The sequence below is a fragment of the Salvelinus fontinalis genome, chromosome 20 (genome assembly GCF_029448725.1).
Source record: "Salvelinus fontinalis isolate EN_2023a chromosome 20, ASM2944872v1, whole genome shotgun sequence".
NCBI classification, from domain to species: domain Eukaryota; kingdom Metazoa; phylum Chordata; class Actinopteri; order Salmoniformes; family Salmonidae; genus Salvelinus; species Salvelinus fontinalis.
The window spans coordinates 5510199-5532374 of record NC_074684.1 but is presented as its reverse complement, the minus strand read 5'-3'; the positions used below and the strand labels follow the sequence as shown (position 1 = coordinate 5532374).

The 22176-nt window shown below is 45.1% G+C and overlaps 1 protein-coding gene across 2 annotated transcripts in view; it reads left to right on the top strand.

The window, feature by feature from the left end:
* LOC129817185 (kelch-like protein 29) overlaps nucleotides 1-22176 on the top strand; it is a 369971-nt gene that overhangs the window by 315107 nt on the left and 32688 nt on the right. For both annotated transcript variants that reach the window (XM_055872179.1, XM_055872180.1), the window contains 3 exons: nucleotides 513-711; nucleotides 16245-16427; nucleotides 18183-18363. In XM_055872179.1, the coding sequence (XP_055728154.1) occupies nucleotides 513-711; nucleotides 16245-16427; nucleotides 18183-18363 (563 nt within the window). The remainder of the gene's footprint in view (nucleotides 1-512; nucleotides 712-16244; nucleotides 16428-18182; nucleotides 18364-22176) is intronic.

The window sequence follows — 22176 nt, the reverse complement described above, 5'->3', positions numbered from 1 at the left end:
ACACACACACACACACACACACACACACCTTACCCTGACACAGCTGATCCCAAAGTTTACTGCAAACTTCCTTCCTTCCTTCAAATTAGATATTTTCTTTCCCCATTCCTCTAGATATTACATGACTTGCACAGTAAAGACGGTTTTTATAATGAGTCGCGTGTGTTTCTATTTGCCACTGTGGTGTTGTCTGAGACAGACATGAAAGTGGTTGTCTGTGGCAGCACAGTCTGTGTGATTTACTCTCATATCTGGGTTTGTTTATTCGTTGCTAATCTAACGCTTCTTTGAGGCTTCCAGGAATTCTTCATCTGTACTGCTGTAGACTAATTTGTGTAGTCTACACATAGTAAATTGACATGCCTTTCTCTATCTCCTTCCCTCTGCTTTATACGCCATTCCCCTTTCTCTTGCTCCTGGCCCATCTCCCGCCCTCCCTCCCTCCCTACACCCTCCTCTCCTCCTCCCTTCCCCTCCCTCTGTCTCTCCCCTCCCCCCTGTTTCTCCTGCAGCACGTATCAGAGTTATTAGCAGTGGTGCGTCTTCCCTTCATCCACCCGTCCTACCTGCTGAACGTTGTGGACAACGAGGAGTTAATAAAGACGTCGGAAGCGTGTCGAGACCTGGTCAACGAGGCCAAGAGATATCACATGTTACCTCACGCCAGACAGGAGATGCAGACACCTAGGACACGACCACGGCTATCTGCAGGTAGGTGTACACCAGGGATGGGCAACCGACGGGCTCCTCGGATCAGTAGTTATACTTTTTAAAATGATACATATATACAGTGGGGAGAACAAGTATTTGATACACTGCCGATTTTGCAGGTTTTCCTACTTACAAAGCATGTAGAGGTCTGTAATTTTTATCATAGGTTCACTTCAACTGTGAGATGGAATCTACAACAAAAATCCAGAAAATCACATTGTATGATTTTTAAGTAATTAATTTGCATTTTATTATAATTTATTTTATTTATAGTGTATCAAATACTTGTTCTCCCCACTGTATATATTCATTTTTTTAGGGGGGGGGGGGGGGCTCAGTCAGGGTCTCAACTTACTGTTACAGGTTAGAATAGTAGAATACACAAGGTGCAATTTTGAAATGTGTTTTTGCTTCAGCAGTTTTTCTCTTATGTCAGTCACTGATAGTCACTCAGTTAGCCCATGTCAGCTATTTTCTTTTAAATTAGTCTAGCAGCCAGCTATCTAAACTTAGTAATCATGGTCGAATTACCGGCTGAGGGGCCCCCATTTTTTATTTTGTTAGTCTCACTCAGATATCATATTAAAAACTTTAAACATTTCTCTTCACCCTAGGGCACGATTTTTTGAATTGCAGGAAATTAGCTGTGAAACAGCACATTTTCCTCTCCGCCCCATGGCAAAATGAGTAGAATTGCATGAAATGAGTTATAAAATTGCTAAATATTCTCTCCGCCCCATGGCAAAATGTGTAGAATTGCAGTCAACTTGCTTTAAATCTGCAACTCTCTCTTTGATACATGAGCCTTAGGCTATAGCCTAAACCTATTCCTTTTTTCGTTAGATACTCATTCACTATCTTGTGTCTAGCTGATTCAAAAAACCTAGCCTATATTCCCTTCTCTATCTCCTTTTGATAGGCTCTGCATATAGGCTACGCTTTCATCATTCTCTGCATGGCTTTCTCCGGATCAGACAACGGATGTAACGGAGTGCCATCTCAAAAAGTTATTTGAATAGCCTACAAACGTAAGCTAGCCAGGGGACTAGTAATGAGAGAGAACAAACAATACCAATAGCCTGTAAGAAAAATGTTATGACAAGTTTAATCAAAGCTTATTTAGAAAGAAGTGACCCATACAGGCCGGGAAAATCCCTCCATGCGAGGTTGAAATGAAACCAAATGGCCAATAACCTATCATCAAATCTTTAAGACAAGTTCAAGTGGAACAGTAGCTCTTCCCAAAAATATTCTAGCCCAAGAAGGTGTTGTCCTGAAGTTGCTGCTTTCAATAAGCAGAGGCTACTCTCAATCACAGCTTTATAAGAGATAGAACAAACCATACTCTTTTGTTTCCGATTATTTTACGAGGCAAATAAAGCAATTATTATCCAGATCTGGAAACGGGAGACAGTTTCTATCCAGCCCATTAAGTATGACCTAACTCTCTACGGTGAGACCGTCCACCATCAGACTGTTACTGCTTCATCATGCGAACACACACACACACACACACACACACACACACACTCACACTCACACACACACACACACACACACACACACACACACACACACACACACACACACACACACACACACACACACACACACACACACACACACACACAAACCTGTTCCACGCTGAAGCTCCTTCACCAAAAAGGTATATCAGGAAATGTTTGCCTGCACTTAGCCTCTGCCCAGGCTTTCAACAACATTATCTTTCACCATGATTCATCCAGTTGTAGCATTCAATTCCGTGCAGTAGGTACGGTCGGCCAATAGGGGCCTATACCATCATATATCACAATGTTTTATGGGTACATAATCCCGATAGGGCAAAGGTTTTGGCATTGCCCAACCCTAACACACACGCATGGTCACACATGGGCTGTCACATGCATGCCAGGGTATGCAATGTAGAAGGCACAATGAAGCAATGACAGAAATGCATATTTGGGGCCGGAGAAGAAAGAGACAACAAAGGTATGCCATTTACATCCGATGCAATACTTTGGATCGCATGAATAAACAATATTGGTGTCCAAAACCATCAGTAGTTTTCCCAGTAATGTCAAAATGAAACAAAAGAAGAGTTTGGTTCGTGTGTGTGAGCCAAGCACAGACCCTGTTATTATGAAAGCTTTGGATGGCCAACCATAACAGTGTCCCTGGGATGTTTGGGCTGAGGTACTCCGGGTGCTTTTACAGTAGGCCCAATACATAGGGCCTACATAGGGCCTACATAGGGCCTATACATCTCCAAGTGCCTCCTAAGCGCCAGCTGCTTTCAGAACAGTCCAGGCATTTACAGTCACTTATTCCTATTATTATTCTATAACAAGAAGTTCACTCTCCAACCGTTCAGGCTGTCCCATTCAGTTTGTTTACATCATTAAAGCAGATATTTATGGGGATAAGTAGCCCTGGACAGACAGTTCTTTTGTTCGTTAGATTTTCCTGCCACTCGGCCAAGTCTTTTTCTGGTACCCCCCTCAATAAAAAGCTGTCTAATTAGTGTGTGTGTGTGTGTACGAAATGTATTCGAGCTTAGCACCAACATAACACATTTTCTGCTTGGTAGGATTAAGGTAATTGCTAAACAAATGTCACTTTATGGTGTGGACAGTTTTACGAACCTGCCTTCCCAGTTCTGCTCAAGGTGCGCGTGCGCGTGCGCACACACACACTCTCTCTCATTGGTAAATGGTGGTAGTTGAATAGTTTGTGTGTTTAATTGTTTTATTGCAGAGTGGGGTAGTAGTTTTAGGGAGGGCTCTCGAAAAGACTCCCCAAAAAATGTTTTTTTGTATAATTCATAATGATATCAAGGTTTCTGTTCAGTCTCTCTCTCATCTGAGGTCAAACCTCTCTATTCAGGGTTCTAGTCAGGCTTGGCCCCTGGTTAGTGTGTGACTGATTGAGTGTGGTGTCAGTCTAGCCATCTGGTCCTCTTGTTGACTGACTCTGAGATGCACAGCGGGGCTGAGTCAGAGGGACATGGAGGCTGGGAGAGGCCGCTCCTAGAGAAAGTTCCGGTAATCCTAATGGTGACCAGCAGTGACCTGGGTCAGCAGGAGGATAGAGAGGGAGGATGAGATGGTGGATGGGAGAGAAAGAGAAATTGAGGGTGAATGAGAGAGGAATTGAGGGAATGGTGTGTGTGCGTGTGCGTGTGTGCGCGTGTGTGTGTGTACGCGAGCCTGAAAGATGGGGCACCACCTGAGCTCGGAAGATAAGTCTCTCAAGCGGAGAGGAAAAAAAAGGAAACGGCGTGATGTCATCCGTGAAACACTGCTTTCCCAGTGCTCTCAATCTGTGTTTGTGTGTGTCCGTACGTAGACCTATCTCCCTGCCAGCTATCTCTGGTGTCACAGCAGGAGACACAGTTCACCAGCACACCACACTCTCCCATATCCTCCTCCTCTACTACCCCTCTGTTACTTCTCATCCTCTGCCTCTTCAACATCCTCTTCCATCTCCTTCTCTCTCTCCTCTTCCTGTCCCGCTCTTGTCCACATCAGGCCACATCAGTATTCTATCACGGTGACGCGTTCTCTCCACCTGCTATAGACAGCAAGATTTCACAGTATGACTTGAGTATTTAAAAGTTGTCCGCGAGTGGGGGTTATAAGTTTAGGAATTAATTTAATTAATAGTTAAAGCCAGACTCAGCAAGTCAAAATCAGCTACGTCAGTTTGTTTATTAATGTATTTCGTCGGGCCGAAAGATCTACTTTTTTGTAAACAATCCCATGCAGGCCGTCATAACGTGCTAGGCTGCCTGAGAGATTTCAAGCGGCCGCTGGGCCAGCCACCCTGTGATCCATTTCAGCCAGTATTAAGCAAGTAGGCTACTGTATTATAAAAATAAAAAAAATTCAAGTCAAGTCAGCTATGAACGTTAACAGTAGTAAAATGTCATTCTAATTTACATAGCTAGACAACAATACTGTGGTGCAACGATAGCTCCGATAACTCCAGTGCAAAAACGGTCAACCCTGAGCAACTAGCTAGCCTATGTTGAATTATAAATTACATTTGCCTGAAAAAGGTTGCAATTGTAAACACAACATCCAAGAGGAAAATAATTAGCCAGCTTAACAACTCCATAAAGTTTGCAAGTAAGGGTACAGACATTTATTTGGCTGTATAGTACCGGTACGCACATTTAGCAATGCGTGTGTGGATCTACCAGCCGTTTGCTAGCCAGCTAAATTTGCTAGCTAGCTAATTCAGATCTTTTGCCAATTATTTGCATATCTGATGCCTTTCTTTCCCCTAATGTGTAAACAAGGAAAAAACAAACATGGTATCAGATCTTTTCACTTCCGATTTATACCACCTCCATATGGTTTTTCTACTAATTTGTCTTTTGACCAATCAGATCAGATCTTTTCACATCAGATCTTTATCGCAACCGATCTGATTGGTCAAAAGCAGCCAGGTCGTCCGTGATATTAAGATAGTATTCGATGTCCATCCATGTATGAGGACGTCGGGAGATGGTGTGAAAACCCGGCCACTGTTTTCACTTCTGATTTATACCACCTCCGGCTGTGTTTCGACATGCAGCTCAATTCTTATAGGTTTGGGTTTTGCTTGGGCATTATGGACGGGGAGCATCTGCCTCTGGTGCAAAAGGTTGCATGTTCGAATCCAGTGATAGTCGTTTTTGAGATTTGGAGCACATCCCAAACCTTAACCGTTATCTTAACCATTCAGAGTTAATACCTAATGCCTAAACTTAACCATAACCTTAAATTCAGAGTTAATGCCTAATACCTAAACTTAACCATAACCTTAAATTCAGAGTTAATGCCTAAACTTAACCTTAAAAAGTTAGAAATGTAACGTTTGGAACAACTTAAAAATGGATGAACGTCTAATTCTGATGTGAGAGCTAGTTGGTCAAAAGACCAACTAATGAAGTAAATATCAAAATTGGGCTCCTTGTCTAAACGCAGCCCAAATGGATCTCAATCCCGACCCTCCATATGCGGCCTCTGTCTGGATGCTCAGATCTTCTTTTTCTCTCTCTGTTCTGCCCTTACCATGACAACCACCCCAACATTTGAATCAACACTGACAGGAAATGAGCATGGTATCTGTGTGCTACTTCAGAGGCTACATCAGTGTGAATGCACTAATCTGATATGGGTCACATGTAAAACTGAGTGTGGACAGTCAGGGAAAAAGTGATTTGATATTGAAAGAAAACCAGATTTGGGTTCTTAGGGTGGTTGTGTACACACAGCCTAAAACTCATAATGAACCATTCACACATCACTCCGGTGACTCTCCTAGCTACTAATTGGCTAATTAGAGACAATATACTGTATGCAAAGTGATTATCTGTCATTAGGTATTCTGAGGAAGGGATTACAGTGTGAATTGGTGAAGTTTACACCCATAGATGAACAGTGCGTTCGCGAAGTTTTCAGACCCCTTGAATTTTTCCACATTTTGTTACGTTGGCGTTATTCTGAAATTGATTAAATTGTTTTTTTTTCCCACTTTGTGTGTAGATTGCGGAGGATTTTAGAAATGTATTGAATCCATTTTAGAATAAGGCTGTAATGTAACAAAATGTGGAAAAAGCCAAGGGGTCTGAGTACTTTCCGAAGGCACTGCATTGAGTCTTATTTTCTCATCCCTCTGTCTCCTGAATGTTAACAAGGATCTGTTACTGAGACGAGACGTAAACCACAGTCATTTGTTTCCCATCAATGAACAGTAGTGCTGAGCGATTAGTGCTTTTTGAGGTTGGTTCGGACACACAAACACGTGTCAAACCCCTTCCTCACAGCAGCTATGCTCAGTGCAGCCCCAGAAAGGAAAATCTAGAGCAAAGCCAAACCGTTAACTTAGCTCAGCCAAGTGCACTCGTACGCAGACAAATGAGCTCTAATGACTCCGGGACGTTTACCCCCACTCTATACACACACACTAACACACACCCAGTCTACACATACAGTGCTTGGTCCCAGCTATATACAGATATACTTTAATATATACCAGGCTAGAGCAGGGGGAAGGTCTGAAATGAGATTCTCATCTCTGTGACCATTTGCACTTTTCTGTACACTAATATAAAATTCACGAGCCACAAGCCCAGAATCTACAAAATAAATGAATAAACCACACACAGATACTGTACACACGCATACACAGCACCAACGAGAGAGGAGAGCTAACAAACCGCATTGCAGCAGGTCTGAGCTGGTCAAGCGCTGACTTTTATCATGGTTTAGACTCGCATACAGTAGCTCCAGTCTTAAGTATGCAGTCAAATGCTGTGTTTGGTTGGAGAGGCCAGCGGCTGCTTTGAACTGTGGTAGACAGGTGAGCAATCAACTTTCAAGGAAGAATCTGTAGTCAAATACAGTCATCTTCAAATGAAATGAATCGGTGAATATAACCCAAGGATGTCCAACCCTCCGCCCGGAGAGCTGTTGGGTCTGCAGGCTTTTGCTCCAGCCCTGCTCTAACACACCTGATTCAGTTCATCAGCTGCTCTACGGGGCTTTGGCGTTAGAGCAGGGCTGGAGCAAAAGCCTGCAGACCCTGTAGCTGTCCAGGAGGACGGTAACCTTCAAGCAGTGATAGTCATGATGTAAAAATACACTTAGTAAAGTGAGTGTCCTGCAGGCCTAGGGTGGTGAAGATATTGGGAGGACTATATAAAGAGGTTAAAGTCAGACTTTAACGCACACGCACACTCTTGAAGCCCTACATTTGGAGTGGTGACATCATCATCTTATTCACACTTCTTGTCCCCCTGGGCCCTCTGGGGAAGAGACAGAGGCACCACTGAGACAGAAATGAGAACCGCACGCACGCACACAACCGATTCACACTAGACTCCTACACGGTAGCACAGAGATCAAAAGTCGGTGTTTCATACTATTCGGTTCTGTCTGTCGGCTTATCGTCTGAAGCGCCACGTCCTCTCCAGCCATTCATTTGGGAGATGGGACTTGTGTGAAATGTGTGAATTTGGAAGCCAATTATAGGGTTTGTTATTTTGGCTAGTTGCGAGCATATGCATGGGTATTTATGTGTGCGTGTGCGTGCGTGCGAGTGTCCAGCTCCTAGTTTGAGTGATTATTCAGGCTGGTTTGTTTTAAAGATCCAATGTAGCGTGATATTACTCTCTGCTACGCTCTGAAAAGGAAAGCGGCACGGTCCGCACCGCTTGAGAATGGCTGGGAGACACACACTATGCCGAAGCTTCGGAAATGCCCTTCAGCATATCATATCTCATCTCTTGCAATGTGGAAAGATGTAGGAGAGCCAAGAATATAAACATAAAGGTGGAGACATTGATGTTTCTGGGTCTTATTGGTGAAAGTTTGAACAAATACATCATTTTCATATCGTACATTTAAATGTTACTGTAGCTAGTATGTGATATCTGACCGCTGGCCTAAATATGGGGAGTGAATTTTAACCCCCTGGCTGTCGGCATGACGACATAGCTTTCTGACCACTGACCAGAGGATCAAGTCCTGGCTGGCTGATTTGGCTCAGTTTCTTCCAAGAGCTAGATTATGCAGTGTACAGAACACACACACGCAAACACCAAATCCACACATGCAATGATTTTCACATAACCAGGCTGGATGAATATTGTATGAGGTTGAAGCTGCTGTAAAGTCTTAGGTAGGTTAAATGGTCACATTTAGTGTGTGTGTGTGTGTGTGTGTGTGTGTGTGTGTGTGTGTGTGCGCGCTGGCAGATCACCTGCTAGTGCTGAGTTCCTGTCGCATTGTGTCTTTCAGGGGCTGGCTAGAGTCCCCTCACAGCAGGCCACAAATGCAAATACACACTCTTTCTTTCTTTTTTTTTTTTCTTTTCTTTTTTCTTTTTTTTCCCCACACACACACCAACACACTAACACACACACACACCCTGAGAATACCCTTAGAGTACACACTTACATAGACTCAAACACGCTCCCTGATTCTTTTCCAGAATACCCTCACAGCAGGGGCCACACACACACACACACACACACACACACACACACACACACACACACACACACACACACACACACACACACACACACACACACACACACACACACACACACACACACACACACACACACACACACACACACACACACACACACACACACACACACACTGTATCTGAGGCCCCTGGCCTCCTGATCCTCACCATACCAAATTACCTCCCTGGGAGAAAGAGCATAAGGTTAGGAGAAAGGAGGAGAAGGATTGAGAGGGCTGAGAGAAAAAGGGAGAGTGGGGCTTAGTGACAGACCCCACAGATCCCCAGGACAGCAGCACAATTAGACCCAACCAAATCATGAGAAAACAAAAAGAGAATTACTTGACACATTGGAAAGAATTAACAAGAAAACAGAGCAAACTAGAATGCTATTTGGCCCTAAACAGAGAGTACACAGTGGCAGAATACCGGCGGACCACTGTGACTGACCCAAACTTGAGGAAAGCTTTGACTATGTACAGACTCAGTGAGCATAGCCTTGCTATTGAGAAAGGCCGCCGTAGGCAGACCTGGCTCTCAAGAGAAGACAGGCTATGTGCACACTGCCCACAAAATGAGGTGGAAACTGAGCTGCACTTCCTAACCTCCTGCCAAATGTATGACCATATTAGAGACACATATTTCCCTCAGATTACACAGATCCACAAAGAATTCGAAAGCAAACCCAATTTTGATAAACCACAGTGTACTATCACAACAGCAAGATTTGTGACCTGTTTCCACAAGAAAAGGGCAACCAGTGAAGAACAAACACCATTGTAAATACAACCCATATTTATGTTTACTTATTTTCCCTTTTGTACTTTAACTATTTGCACATAATATGACATTTGAAATGTCTTTATTCTTTTGGAACTTTTGTGAGTGTAATGTTTAATGTAAATTGATATTGTTTATTTCACCTTTGCTTAGTATCTACTTCGCTTGCTTTGCTAATGTTAACGTGTGTTTCTCATGCCAATAAAGCCCCTAAATTGAATTGATATGAGAGAGAATGAGGGGAAAGAAAGAGGGTCAAAACGGAAGAGGACTGGGCAATGGGAGAGATCAAGGGGAGATATACAGAGAATGGATAGAGAGAGCAAGGTTGAACTGTGGAGTAAATATGAGAAGAGATAGAGATAAGAGGAGATAAAAAAAAAAACAGATGAAGCAGGCCTTAGAAGGGTTTAGCCTTAGGGGGAAAAGAGGAGATGGAGGGGGCACAGCATGGGGCAGGGAGGAGAACAAGGAGAGACCGAGAAGGGTGGCGGGGGAGGGGGGGTGTGTGTGTAGTGGTGGGAAAAGTACAAATTGTCATACTTGAGTAAAAGTAAAGATACCTTAATAGAAAATGACTCAAGTAAAAGTGAAAGTCACCCAGTAAAATACATCTAGAGTAAAAGTCTAAAAGTATTTGGTTTTAAATGTACTTAAGTATCAAAAGTAAATGTAATTGCTAAAATATACTTACAGTGCATTCGGAAAGTATTCAAACCGCCAAGACTCTTCCTAGACCTGGCCGCCCGGCCAAACTGAGCAATAGGGGGAGAAGGGCCTTGGTCAGGGAGGTGAACCCGATGGTCACTCTGACAGAGGGAGTTCCTGTGTGGAGATGGGAGAACCTTCCAGAAGGACAACCATCTCTGCAGCACTCCACGAATCAGGCCTTTATGGTAGAGTGGCCAGACGGAAGCCACTCCTCAGTAAAAGGCACATTACAGCCTGCTAAGAGTTTGCCAATAGGCACCTAAAGTCTCCCAGACCATGAGAAACAAGATTGAGAAACCAAGATGGAACTCTTTGGCCTGAATGCCAAGCGTCACGGCTGGAGGTAACCTGGCACCATCCCTACGGTGAAGCATCGTGCTGGCAGCATCATGCTGTGGGGATGTTTTTCAGCGGCAGGGACTGGGACAGTCCTCAGGATCGAGGGATAGATGAACTGAGCAAAGTACAGAGAGATCCTTGATGAAAACCTGCTCCAGAGCTCTCAGAATTTTGTTTCTCATGGACAGAGTCCTTTAGGTGCCTTTTGGCAAACTCCAAGTGGAAGGTTCTCCCATCGGGTTCTTGGTCACCTCCCTGACCAAGGTGACTTCTCCTCAGATTGCTCAGTTTGCCCAGGTGGCCAGCTCTAGGAAGAGTCTTGGTGGTTCCAAACTTCTTTCATTTAAGAATGATGGAGGCCACTATGTTCTTGGGGACCTTCAATGCTGCAGACATTTCTTTGGTACCGTTCCCCAGATCTGTGTCTCGACACAATCCTGTCTCGGAGCTCTCTCATGACTTGCTCTGACATGCACTGTCAACTGTGGGGCCTTCTATAGACAGGTGTGTGCCTATCCAAATCATGTCCAATCATTTGAATTTACCACAGGTGGACTCCAATCAAGTTGTGGAAACATCTCAAGGATGACCAATGGAGACAGGATGCACAGGAAGGGGTCTGAAAACTTTCAGAATGCACTGTACATAGGCTTTCTAGGGCAGACCAGGGCTTTTGGCACCCCTAGGTTGCTACGCAGTAGCTGACTAACAGAGCTTGTGACTTCGCGCTAAAGACCGGACTCTGGGGGTCTGGAGTAGGGTTGCAAAGAATTTTGGTAACTTTCAAGGAACATATGTAATCTTACCAGATGACATCTAGTGGCCTTTTTGGTTACTTCTGATTATCACCGTTGTCTGTAATTATCTCTGGCCTTCTGTGTGGCCTTATCATATGTAACATTAAAACAACTATGATTTTAACATACACAGAATGACAAAGCTGTAAAACATGATCCTAAATATAATTCCTAAACTTAGTGAATACCATTGGTGTTTAATATGATAGAATGCCATAGATTACCGATATCTTTGGTCAATTACAGGTAGCTTTTCAACCATAGATGGGAGCAGAGAGAGGAGCGGCGTGTGTGTGTGTTCTGCCGATGCTACTGTATGCTCAGCAGGTGGGCAGCTCACCTCTCAGAGTTCCCGCCCCCTGCCTCTCCCTTTCCTCTCATGGTCACGACACGGGAAATAAACACAGGTTGTCAGCATCTCAGTTATCCCTCCATCTTTCCATCCCTCACTCCATCCACCCTTCTCCCCCAATGTTGTTTCAGCAGCTGACAGACAGCCGCCCCTGTGTGGGTCTGTTGTCAAGGAGAGTGCACTGTCTCACAACTCTCGGGAAGACGTTTTAGCCACACATGGATAGATGGAGAGAGAGGGCAAGATGGGTTTTTTTCACCTCCCTAACGAGCTGAGAAGCGTCTCTCAGTTTGACCTCAGGGAGCAGGGGTCAAGAGGCTACCGGCCAGATGTCATGTTCACTAGCAAAAACATTCTGAAACGGGAAGAACTAAAACGAGAGTTGCTTGTCTTGGCAATTATCCCCCTGTCCCTGGTGTATGCATGAACCTTCAGGTTGATATGTGGTCAATTCTAACATAAATACATATGTTCAACCAATACATGATGCATGTCCCATTATGTGTTGAGATGGTTGGCATTTACCTCAGAGCAGAGAACTACACCATCAGCTGAATTTATGATCTAAACACATGTTCACTCAATACGTTTCATATAGTACATGTACTGTAGACGTACATGGTTGGCATTTACCTCAGGACTGAGAGTCACCCATTCAGCAATCCTGTAAAAGCCCTATATCAGCTGGATGTACAGTATGCCTGCAAATAGTACCTTGTGGGTGTGCTGTTGCCACTCTGAATACCTCAGATCTACACTCAGCATTAAATCTATTTTTACACTGCTCTCATCTCATCCTCCTACACAAAAGATAGATGTTGTCACTATTTCCCAGCTTTAATAATCCCGTCAGTGTTCCTTCGACCATATCTTTTTTTGTAGTTACAATGGCAACACGTATTCATATGATTTGGTGAAGCTCGCATACATGTGTGGCCCCATTTGCAATTCAACAGCTCTCATAATCCTTGAATGAAGAAGCAGTGCATTTCTCCAGCCATCCTATCCCAGTGTACGCGCTATGTCATTGATATATGATACATGATAGGCCTGTGTCTGAGCCAGCGTTTACTTCTCCTCATCCCACTAAAGCCTCCTGTGCTGCTTTATCTTTTCCCTCCTCTTTCCTCCTTTCTTTTTTATCAAAACCAAAAGCACTCGGTGCTCTCACAGCCCCGGAGAAAGACGGGTGAAGAGAAAAGAAGGAAAGAGAAAGAGCAGCTTTCGGAAGAAAAAAAAGATGACAGGGAAAGGGAAAGATGGTAAAGGAGCGGTGGACAGAGGTTGTCAGGGGAACAAGGGAGGAGAGGAGAAGGTTTGGAGTATTGATCCAGGAAAATGAGCCAGCGGTTAGAATCCTAGCTATGGAATTCCTGAGGAATGTATCTCTTTCCTTCTCTCTGGCTCGCCCGCTCTCTCCCTTGCACTCTCGGTCTCTCTCCTCTCCTCTCTCATTGTCTACCTGCTGTTGAGGGCTAAGAGGCCTGGAGAAACACGTGGTGTTTTTGTACAGCGTAGGACAAGACACACACACCCGCACACACACAAACTACATTGTCTGCCAACAGTAGTGTGTGTGTGTGTGGAGATGAGATGCTGGTAGTGTGCTGAACACATGGTTGAGCAATGAACATGAAGAGAGTACTTATACTCGCAGAGATCTCACTGATCAAAATACACAAAGACACACACACAGGTTAATGGATGTGCCGCACTGAATGCCCACTCCTTGAGATGAGACCCAGAATTCAAATGATGTGTTTGTAGTGCTGCTGTTCTTGAATACCCACACATTAATTTAGCATATTGATTTAGTAAAGGATTGAGGGCGTGCTGTGAGTTTCACTAGCACCGAGAGAGAAGTGCTATCTATGTGCTATCTATGGGAACGGAGAAGAGAGGAGGCCAGAGAGGAGAGAGAAAGCATGCTGGATAAATAAGTGTGGAGAGAAAGAGGTGTTATTTGTGGTAATGGAGAGAGAGAGAGAGAGAGAGAGAGAGTGGGGGGAGAAGGAGAGTGAGAGAGAGGGATGGAGATAGGGGTGTTATCTGTGGAAATGGATAGAGGGAGAAAGAGAGGGGAGCCTCGCGTGTCCAGCCTTCCAAAATCCTGTCTCTTATGCCGGGTGTACACTACACGATTCTGGACCGGATTTAGCTGTCCCAGACAAGTTGTTGAGATCGGAGACAAAATCCCCATGTCGTTGCTTACTTGGGGTGCGCGGCCATCACCGGTGCTCGTTTAATGTGAGCGGGTCAAAGACGCAATCTAAGGGCTACCAAGCTGTCCCAGACGTCCCGATATTTTCAAACCGGTTCGATTTTATCGACACAAAATCGGCAATGCTCTTGTAGTGTGAGATGTGCAACGACAACGTTTGAGAACGGTGGTCAGCAATAGCCAATGGGAGCTCGCCAGAGAAGAAGCCAGTGATATGACATTGTTTCGCATCCCCCAGAATGTGTAGACTCTCAAGCAGGAGCCATGACTACTACTAGTATGCGTTTGTACTTGCCTTCAACCAATGCCGAAGTGTCAAATCGGTACAGCTCTGAAGTTGACAATTCAAAATGCTGGCTAGATATTTGAACTCTGTATGGCAAGCGTGAACATCTGACTAAACGTTTATGGGGCTGCTACGAGCCACAGCTCGTAGCTACTACATTACATCGTATCACATGGCGAGACAGCACGGAAGATGGCGGAAACGGAGGTTTTGTTTGAAACCGCTAGTGAGACGAGTGAAGCTAAGAGTACAGAAAGTGAGAATGAGTGGGTTACATTGGCGGCGAAAAAGGGAAATGAGAAGTAAAGCTGTGTTATAAAATAGGAAACCACTAGACACGTTTTCGGTCGGAGTCAGGGTTGTGGATCAATGCTACTTGGGAAATCCGTCTATCGTCTCCAGGAAAATCTGGAATGTGTTGGAAGAAAGTGTGGAGTCGGTGAGAGTCACACCATTTTGTGTGTGTGTCTGCGGAGCAGAAGAAGCGTGTTTTGAAATATCAGAGTGGAATTTTTCCCCCTGCAGGGATTTTCGTAGCAAGGCACCTATCAAGTGGGTTATTTCTGGAGGTGGGACACATAACTGAAGAAATCGATTGAGTGGTTGGTGCACGTCGACTGACCTGTATGGTGGATGGAGAAAATAAGTTCACTTCATCCATGCTTACTGTTCTTTGATGAAGAGTCTCTCCCGTCTCATATAAAGTTAGGATTCATGAGATTTCCTGTAAGCGCTTTTGTGCACAAGACCCTTCAGTGTCATAAATGTAACAGATTTGTGTCAGGTGTGTGCAGAAGGGAATAATATTGTAGGCCAGATTAAGTGAAATGCTGCAACTGTGGAGGTGAACATGAGCCTGAATTCCTGGAGTGCCCTGTTAGGGTGAAGGAGAATGAGAAGGCAAGAGTAAGGAGTGTCCAGCGTGTCTCCTATCTGGAGGCGGTGAGAAGAGTGGAAGGAACGAGTGACGGGGAAGAAGCAATGGTGGTAGAGCCACCACGACCAGTGAAGGTTTCTCGTCAACTGAGGGAGAGTGAAATGCTACATGTTTAAAATGTGGACTTTGTATTATTCATTGCAATGGTCATAAACTGTACGGCACAAGCGGAGAAGAAGTGTAAGAAAATTGGAATCATTGTGAATGCCTCTGACATTTGATGTGGTCTTTGTGATTTCACAGCCAAGGCCATGCCAGAACTCCTGTCGGTGAATGCAGCCCCATCACAGGCCACCGATGCTGTGTAGGGATGTATTTTGGAGTGGACTGTGATTGAAGAATTCTGATATTTTTTTGTTTAAAAATAAATACAATTGGTGACGTGTTTTATTTTGTATGTCGTCTTCCCCCTTTCCCGGAATGTTTTTTTTTGTTTGTTTCTTATTCAATACCCCGTCCAGATGTGGGCAATAATGTACCATTAGCATTGGATGCCAACCGCCTTAAACCCCATCGAAGAAGGCTTCAAAATGAAGAATCTTGTAGTGTGTCTATGCCACATCGTTTAGAGTGAGCAACACTACAATGGCAACACCAACAACAAAAAAGTACAGGAAGGATGGTCATTTAATGTGAGAGGCTCAGCGATGTTAGGATTTTGAAAGACGTGCAGTGACCACCTGGTTTAGGCAACCATAACCCATTTGAGAAACAATGTGCCTCTGAGCTGTCATGTGGGACATTTCCCTCCATTTTTCCCAACACAAATGGACTCATTGTTTGTCACAAACATTGCTTGAACCTAACTATCCTATCGCTATATAAGTAGCCCGTATTTTTGCCCATGAACTTCCAACTTAGGCTCAACTGCTGGGTCCTCTTATCTTAACAGAAACTCACTCACAAAATAAATCTACTCACCGTATGGTACTGCAAACACAGTTTATCTTTGTCTCGTCCCTCCTCCCATCCATCCATCCATCCATCCATCCATCCATCCATCCATCCATCCATCCCCCTTATTTCCCTCCCCTCTCCCACACCTCACTCCTCTCTTCTCTCTCCCCCTCACCCCCCTCTACCTCTAGGTGTGGCGGAGGTGATAGTGTTAATCGGTGGTCGCCAGGCCATCGGTATGAACCAGCGGTCTCTGACGGCGGTGACGTGTTTTAACCCTCAGAACAGTAAGTGGTACCCACTGGCCAGCCTGCCCTTCTACGACAGAGAGTTATTCAGCGTCATCTCAGCAGGGGACAACATCTACCTGTCAGGTAGGCTAATGATGGGGATTGCAGCGAACACACTGCAATGCATGCATGGACACACAAACACACACATTCTCACATAATGTTAACGTTGCTATTCCTTCCTATTATTTTAGATCTGTGTTCCTCCAGAGGTCTAGCTGTTCTCTCTTCCACACTCCTACACAGAGTTAGACCTTGACATTGGACTGTGAAACAGCACTGCTAGGATTCGTCCTGCTGCATGTTCCCCTCTATCTCATTTCATATAAATGTAAATGTGTGTTAGGCCAGGGCCACCGGCCCATGTGTGTGTCTGTGGGGAGGCAGGCAGTCAGTGGGGAAATCAGCAGTGTACAGTAGTACTAACCATGGCTGAGGACTGTGTGTGTCCCTGCAGAAAATGAATGAAATGTCCACTCTGTTTGCTGCTTTCAAACCAAGCTACGCTACATAGACAAATATTGGCAGTAGAATGGTCCGTACTGAAGAGCTCAGTGACTTTCAGCGTTGCACCGTTTTTTGCATGCCACCTTTCCAACAAGTTAGTTCGTCAAAATTTGTGCCTGGCTAGAGGTGCCCCGGTCAACTGTAAGTGCTGTTATTGTGAAGTGGAAACGTCTAGGTACAACAAAGGAGGTAGGCCACACAAGTTCACAGGACCTGCTGAAGTGCGTACAGTGGTAAATTTGTCTGTCCTCGCTTGCAACACTCACTACCGAGTTCCAAACTGCCTCTGGAAGCAGTGTCAGCACAAGATCTGTTCGTCGGGAGTTAAATGAAATGGGTTTCCATGGCCGAGCAGCCGCACACAAGCCTAAGATCACCATGCGAAATGCCAGGTGTCGGGCTGGAGTGTTGTGAAGCTCACCGCCATTGGACTCTGGAGCAGTGGAAATGAATTCTCTGGAGTGATGAATCACACTTCACCATCTGACAATCCGACGGTCAAATCTGGGTTTTGTGGATGCCTGGAGAACGCTACCTGCCGAATGCATAGTCCCTACTGTAAAGTTTGGTGGAGGAGGAATAGGGCTGCTTGTCATGGTTCGGGCTAGGCCCTTTAGTTCCAGTGAAGGCTACAGCATCCAATGAAATTCTAGACGATTCTGTGCTTTCAAATTTGTGGCAACAGTTCGGGGACGGCCCTTTCCTCAGCATGATAATGCCCCCGTCCACAAAGCGAGGTCCATACAGAAATTGTTTGTCAAGATCGTTGTGGAAGAACTTGACTGGCCTGCACGGATCCCTGACCTCAACCCCATCGACCACCTATGGGATGAATTGGAACGCCAACTGCTAGCCAGGCCTAATCGCCTAATATCAGTGACTGACATCCCTAATGCTCTTGTGGCTGAATGGAAGCAAGTCCCCGCAGCAATGTACCAACATCTAGTGGAAAGCCTTCCCAGAAGAGTGGAGGCTGTTAAAGCAGCAAAGGGGGGACCAACTCCATATTAATGCCCATGATTTTGGAATGAGATGTTCGATGAGCAAGTGTCCACATACTGTAGCTTATGCTTGCAAAAAATAAGGTGTCAATAAGTAATTCCTGAATCGTTGTAAGATGGGGACAAATGTAACTCATCCCCCACTTGGTGGTACCTTGTTACATTTGCCCCCAGCTTACAACGATTCAATAATTACTTTTTGGAAACCAGTAAAAACTATCTTCAACTCAATATTTTTAACATTTGTTTCATGTATATTGAATTTTTTGCTAGAGTCTGATGCGACTGTAGCTGACTTGTGTCTTCTGTGTGTGTGTGTGTGTGTTTTAAGGTGGGACAGAGTCGGGTGTGACGGTAACTGACGTGTGGTGCTACATGTCTCTATTGGACAACTGGAACCTGGTGTCCCGTATGACGGTGCCTCGCTGCAGACACAACAGTCTGGTGTACGACGGGAAACTCTATACCATCGGAGGACTGGGCGTGTCAGGAAACCTGAACCATGTAGAGAGGTAAGAGACTCTGACACACTTGGACACTTGTACAGTATATGCTGCTATATGTGCCTGTGGAGTGGAAGCGACTGATAAAGTGGCTTGAGCTTGTACTGCTGCTCGTGTAGCGGTAAAGGAAGCTATGCTATGCTAACAAAACACGTTTGGAAGTGCTCTGGGCTGGGAGCAGAGCGAGGAGACGAATATCCATTGTGACACAGACTAAAGTACTATCCTATTTAAGTAGGACATTTTATGTAGGCTATACTTATACTGAAGTTATTTTAGTGTCTTATATGTTACGAGGTCACATCGACTTTTACTTTTTCAATAGAGCTCCTTATGTGTTGATGTCCTCGGGCAGAAGGATGGGTATTGTATGTCCCTGTGTGTGCAACTGTCTCGAGCTGTAGAAAAACGTTCAACTTGAAGGACGGTTAACGTCAAACTTAATTATTAGTGGTAAAAATCCATTTATGATCGGAAATAAACTCTTCCCTTCGCGGCAGTCTAACAATGAGACTGGAAGCCTCTGAGGCAATACGAATGGCAGTGGTAAAATGGCTTCATCTTCTGCTGCTCTCAACACAGTCTCGCACTCACACACACACACACAACTGGGGTGAAATGTCTTCATCTTCTGCTGCTCTCAGCCGGGCTGGGAAGATTAAACTGAGCAATCAAAAGAACATAACAGAACGTATTACAACAGGCCACCGCTGCTCATTACAGAATGGAGTGGCTCTCCCAAGCCCCTCTCTCTCTTAATGTGGCAGAATACACACACACACACACACGAGATAACACACACACACACACCACACAGACACACACACACACTGAAGCTGTTCTCTCTCCGTGTAACAGCGGTCCCTCAAATGGATTCATCTCATTTGATATGTCCCCATAACGCTGCCATGCTGTGTCATTAAGACTGTGTCTGGCTGGAATACTGAGCTCTGTAATGGAAACACGTTTGATTCCTCTGCCTCGAGTCGCGGCTCGTAATTGCAGACCTAACATTGTCCCCAGGCTAGAGTTGCTGGCACGTAAGAGCCTGGTAACAGTGTGGGACTGTTTGGGACTTAGGGGGTGTGGATTTACTGAGTGACATGATAATCAATTCAAATTCTGAGCGGTTCACACCACTATGAGACGTTGCTCCAAATCGTGGCGGGAAAAGTGTTTATGTGGCACCACGGCAATAATTCCCCAGAACCCGAGGTAGAAGGAACATATTGCCGTTCATGCTAATTGGTAGCTAGCGTAACTCTGTTAGCCGCCCTTTAACACTGTACACTAATGTCTTCAGATAGAAAGATTAAAGACATGCAGTCAAAGGCAGTTTGATAATGTATGTTGTGCTTGTGCAGAACACTATCCCGTTAAAGAGTGCAAGCGCAGTCTTTTTCGCCCCAATGGTGCGGAAATGCTACAACTGCTGTACAGCACTGGAGGAGATTGTTAGACCCATCTCTGTGGGAGATGGCTTGCCACTGGCAGTTTGCGAAAAGTGTCAAACTCTTCTTAGGAAGATACTACAAAAGCAGCTGTGAATTGGCGAGAAATAGGCAGATTATTTAGAGACAGATAGAGTAGATAGACTCATGGAGAATCCATGATGGACAAGCGAACCTCTTTCTCTTTGTTGCACACACACAAACACAAAAAACATAATTCCCCCCCCCCCCCCCCCCCCCACCTCCGGGTGCAGCACACTTTGGGGGAGGATCTAAGGGTTGCTGTAAATGCTGATGGACTGAGAGACCCGACAATTAAAACCAGCGGTTGTGTCGGCCGTTCTGAGGCACTCTGAAGCCAGACGTTTCGACAGAGCAAGAGCCGGTTGGTGGGCGAGATCATTGCCGACCTAAGCAGTGCACCTAGGCATTTACAGCCGAACAAAGCTGCGGTGTGCGTGTGTGCGTGTGCATGCGTGTTTTAATGATGACGCTCAGAAACCCTCAGCCAAGTCTCAATGATCAACAATCGTCTGTCAGCCACAAACAGTCAAAAAGATCTCTCGCTTGTTACCGGGGAACTCGGATGAATCGAGAAGGCAGTGGTGGAGAGTCAACGAAGTGTAAGGGGTTGAACGGTGAACAGAGTGGTGTGAACTACTAATGGACCATCCTAAACAGCAGGAGACACAATCTGAGCATAATGTCGCAGGGTTGAGGAACATAAGAAAAGTTACTTCAGTGCTGTGTCTTGTCTTATCTGAGTGTGTGTGTGTGTGTGTGTGTGTGTGTGTGTGTGTGTGTGTGTGTGTGTGTGTGTGTGTGTGTGTGTGTGTGTGTGTGTGTGTGTGTGTGTGTGTGTGTGTGTGTGTGTGTGTGTGTGTGTGTGTGTGTGTGTGTGTGTGTGTCCGTGCTGCGTAGCTTACTAGTTGTAATTGCTCCCCAGGTAGCCGAGAGCTCCTTGTCTGAAGGATATTTATACTCCCGGCGTCACATACACACACACAAACTCAGCAATTTACACACCCGGTGTCGTTAAGCCATTTATAGTAATTTCTTTCCAGTATGGCTGGGCCAGCTAAGCATATGGATTTCTCATCAAAACATGACAGGACTTGAACCTTTGCTCTCTAAAGACTCCTCACTGCCGTCTCACAGTCGGTCTCTCATTTGCTATCTAGTGTATGAACATATGGTGGTAGAGTAGGGCTGTCTGTTGGTGGCCATCCGTCATGAAAAAGAATAGAAACTGCCACACGCTGCCCCTGCAAAGTACAGTCCAGTGCATTTTGCAAACAGCTCCAGGGTTGGGGTCAATTTCAATTCCAGCCCATTCAGGAAGTACACTGAGATCCCAATTCCGATCACATTCAACACTTTTCCATTTAAGAGAATGTAGAATAGGAATTTGGTTTACTTTCTGGAATTGACCCCAACCGTGGTCAGCTCTCCATCCATTGACCATATTTTGCTTCTTCCCAGCATTGTTTTGTGGGATGGCGTTTTGCGCAGTTTGGTTGAGTTGTCGTCAGGGGTCTGTCTTGTCTATCTACTGTATCTGTCTATCTGTTTGATGCAGTGTTGTGTGATTTTATATAGTGGTGTGTGTGAGTGGCTGGTTTAGTATGCAGTATGCTCTAGCAGCCCTAGCAGCAGACTAACTGGGCCTCTGCCCTGATGCTCTGCAGCCAGAGTTGATTTGCTCTACTCAGACACTGATTGGCATGCCTGATTGAGGTTTGTTTACAGGCCTGTCTCCCAGTGTGTGTGTGTGTGTGTGTGTGTGTGTGTGTGTGTGTGTGTGTGTGTGTGTGTGTGTGTGTGTCTCTCTACCCATCTCATTTGTCAGTCAAGACCTTAGCCCCAACCTCGGCGCCTCCACCCGCCCTGCCTCCTAATTTGTAGCCCGGGCGTCCATCTTGCTCTTGGTTTCACGGCTCCTAACCGTGAAATTCTCCTACGTTCACAATGATGTCCTCAATCAGTCTGTCTCAGGGCTGCTGCCTTTTTTTCTTCTTCTACCAGCTCAGCAGGAAACCACAGCAACAGTCTACTGTATCTGCGTCACTCACACCCTATGTATTCTACACACCCCTCTCAATAGAATAGGAACCACGCTAGTCAGTAGGAGCCAAAGACCTAAGAAGAAGACACACAAGATGTCTGCAACAGATAATAATCTTGAGGAAACAAAAATACATTCTCACGTTCAACATCTGGGAGTGTTTAGGGTCCAACTTAATTTTTTCAAGCTAATTCAAGCTAGCAGATCCCTATAAGATGAATGGCAAAGTATTCAGCACGCAGTACAACCTTAGTGCCATTGTAACTCACAATCAGGTATCCATGTCGTGCACCGGCACGTTGAACC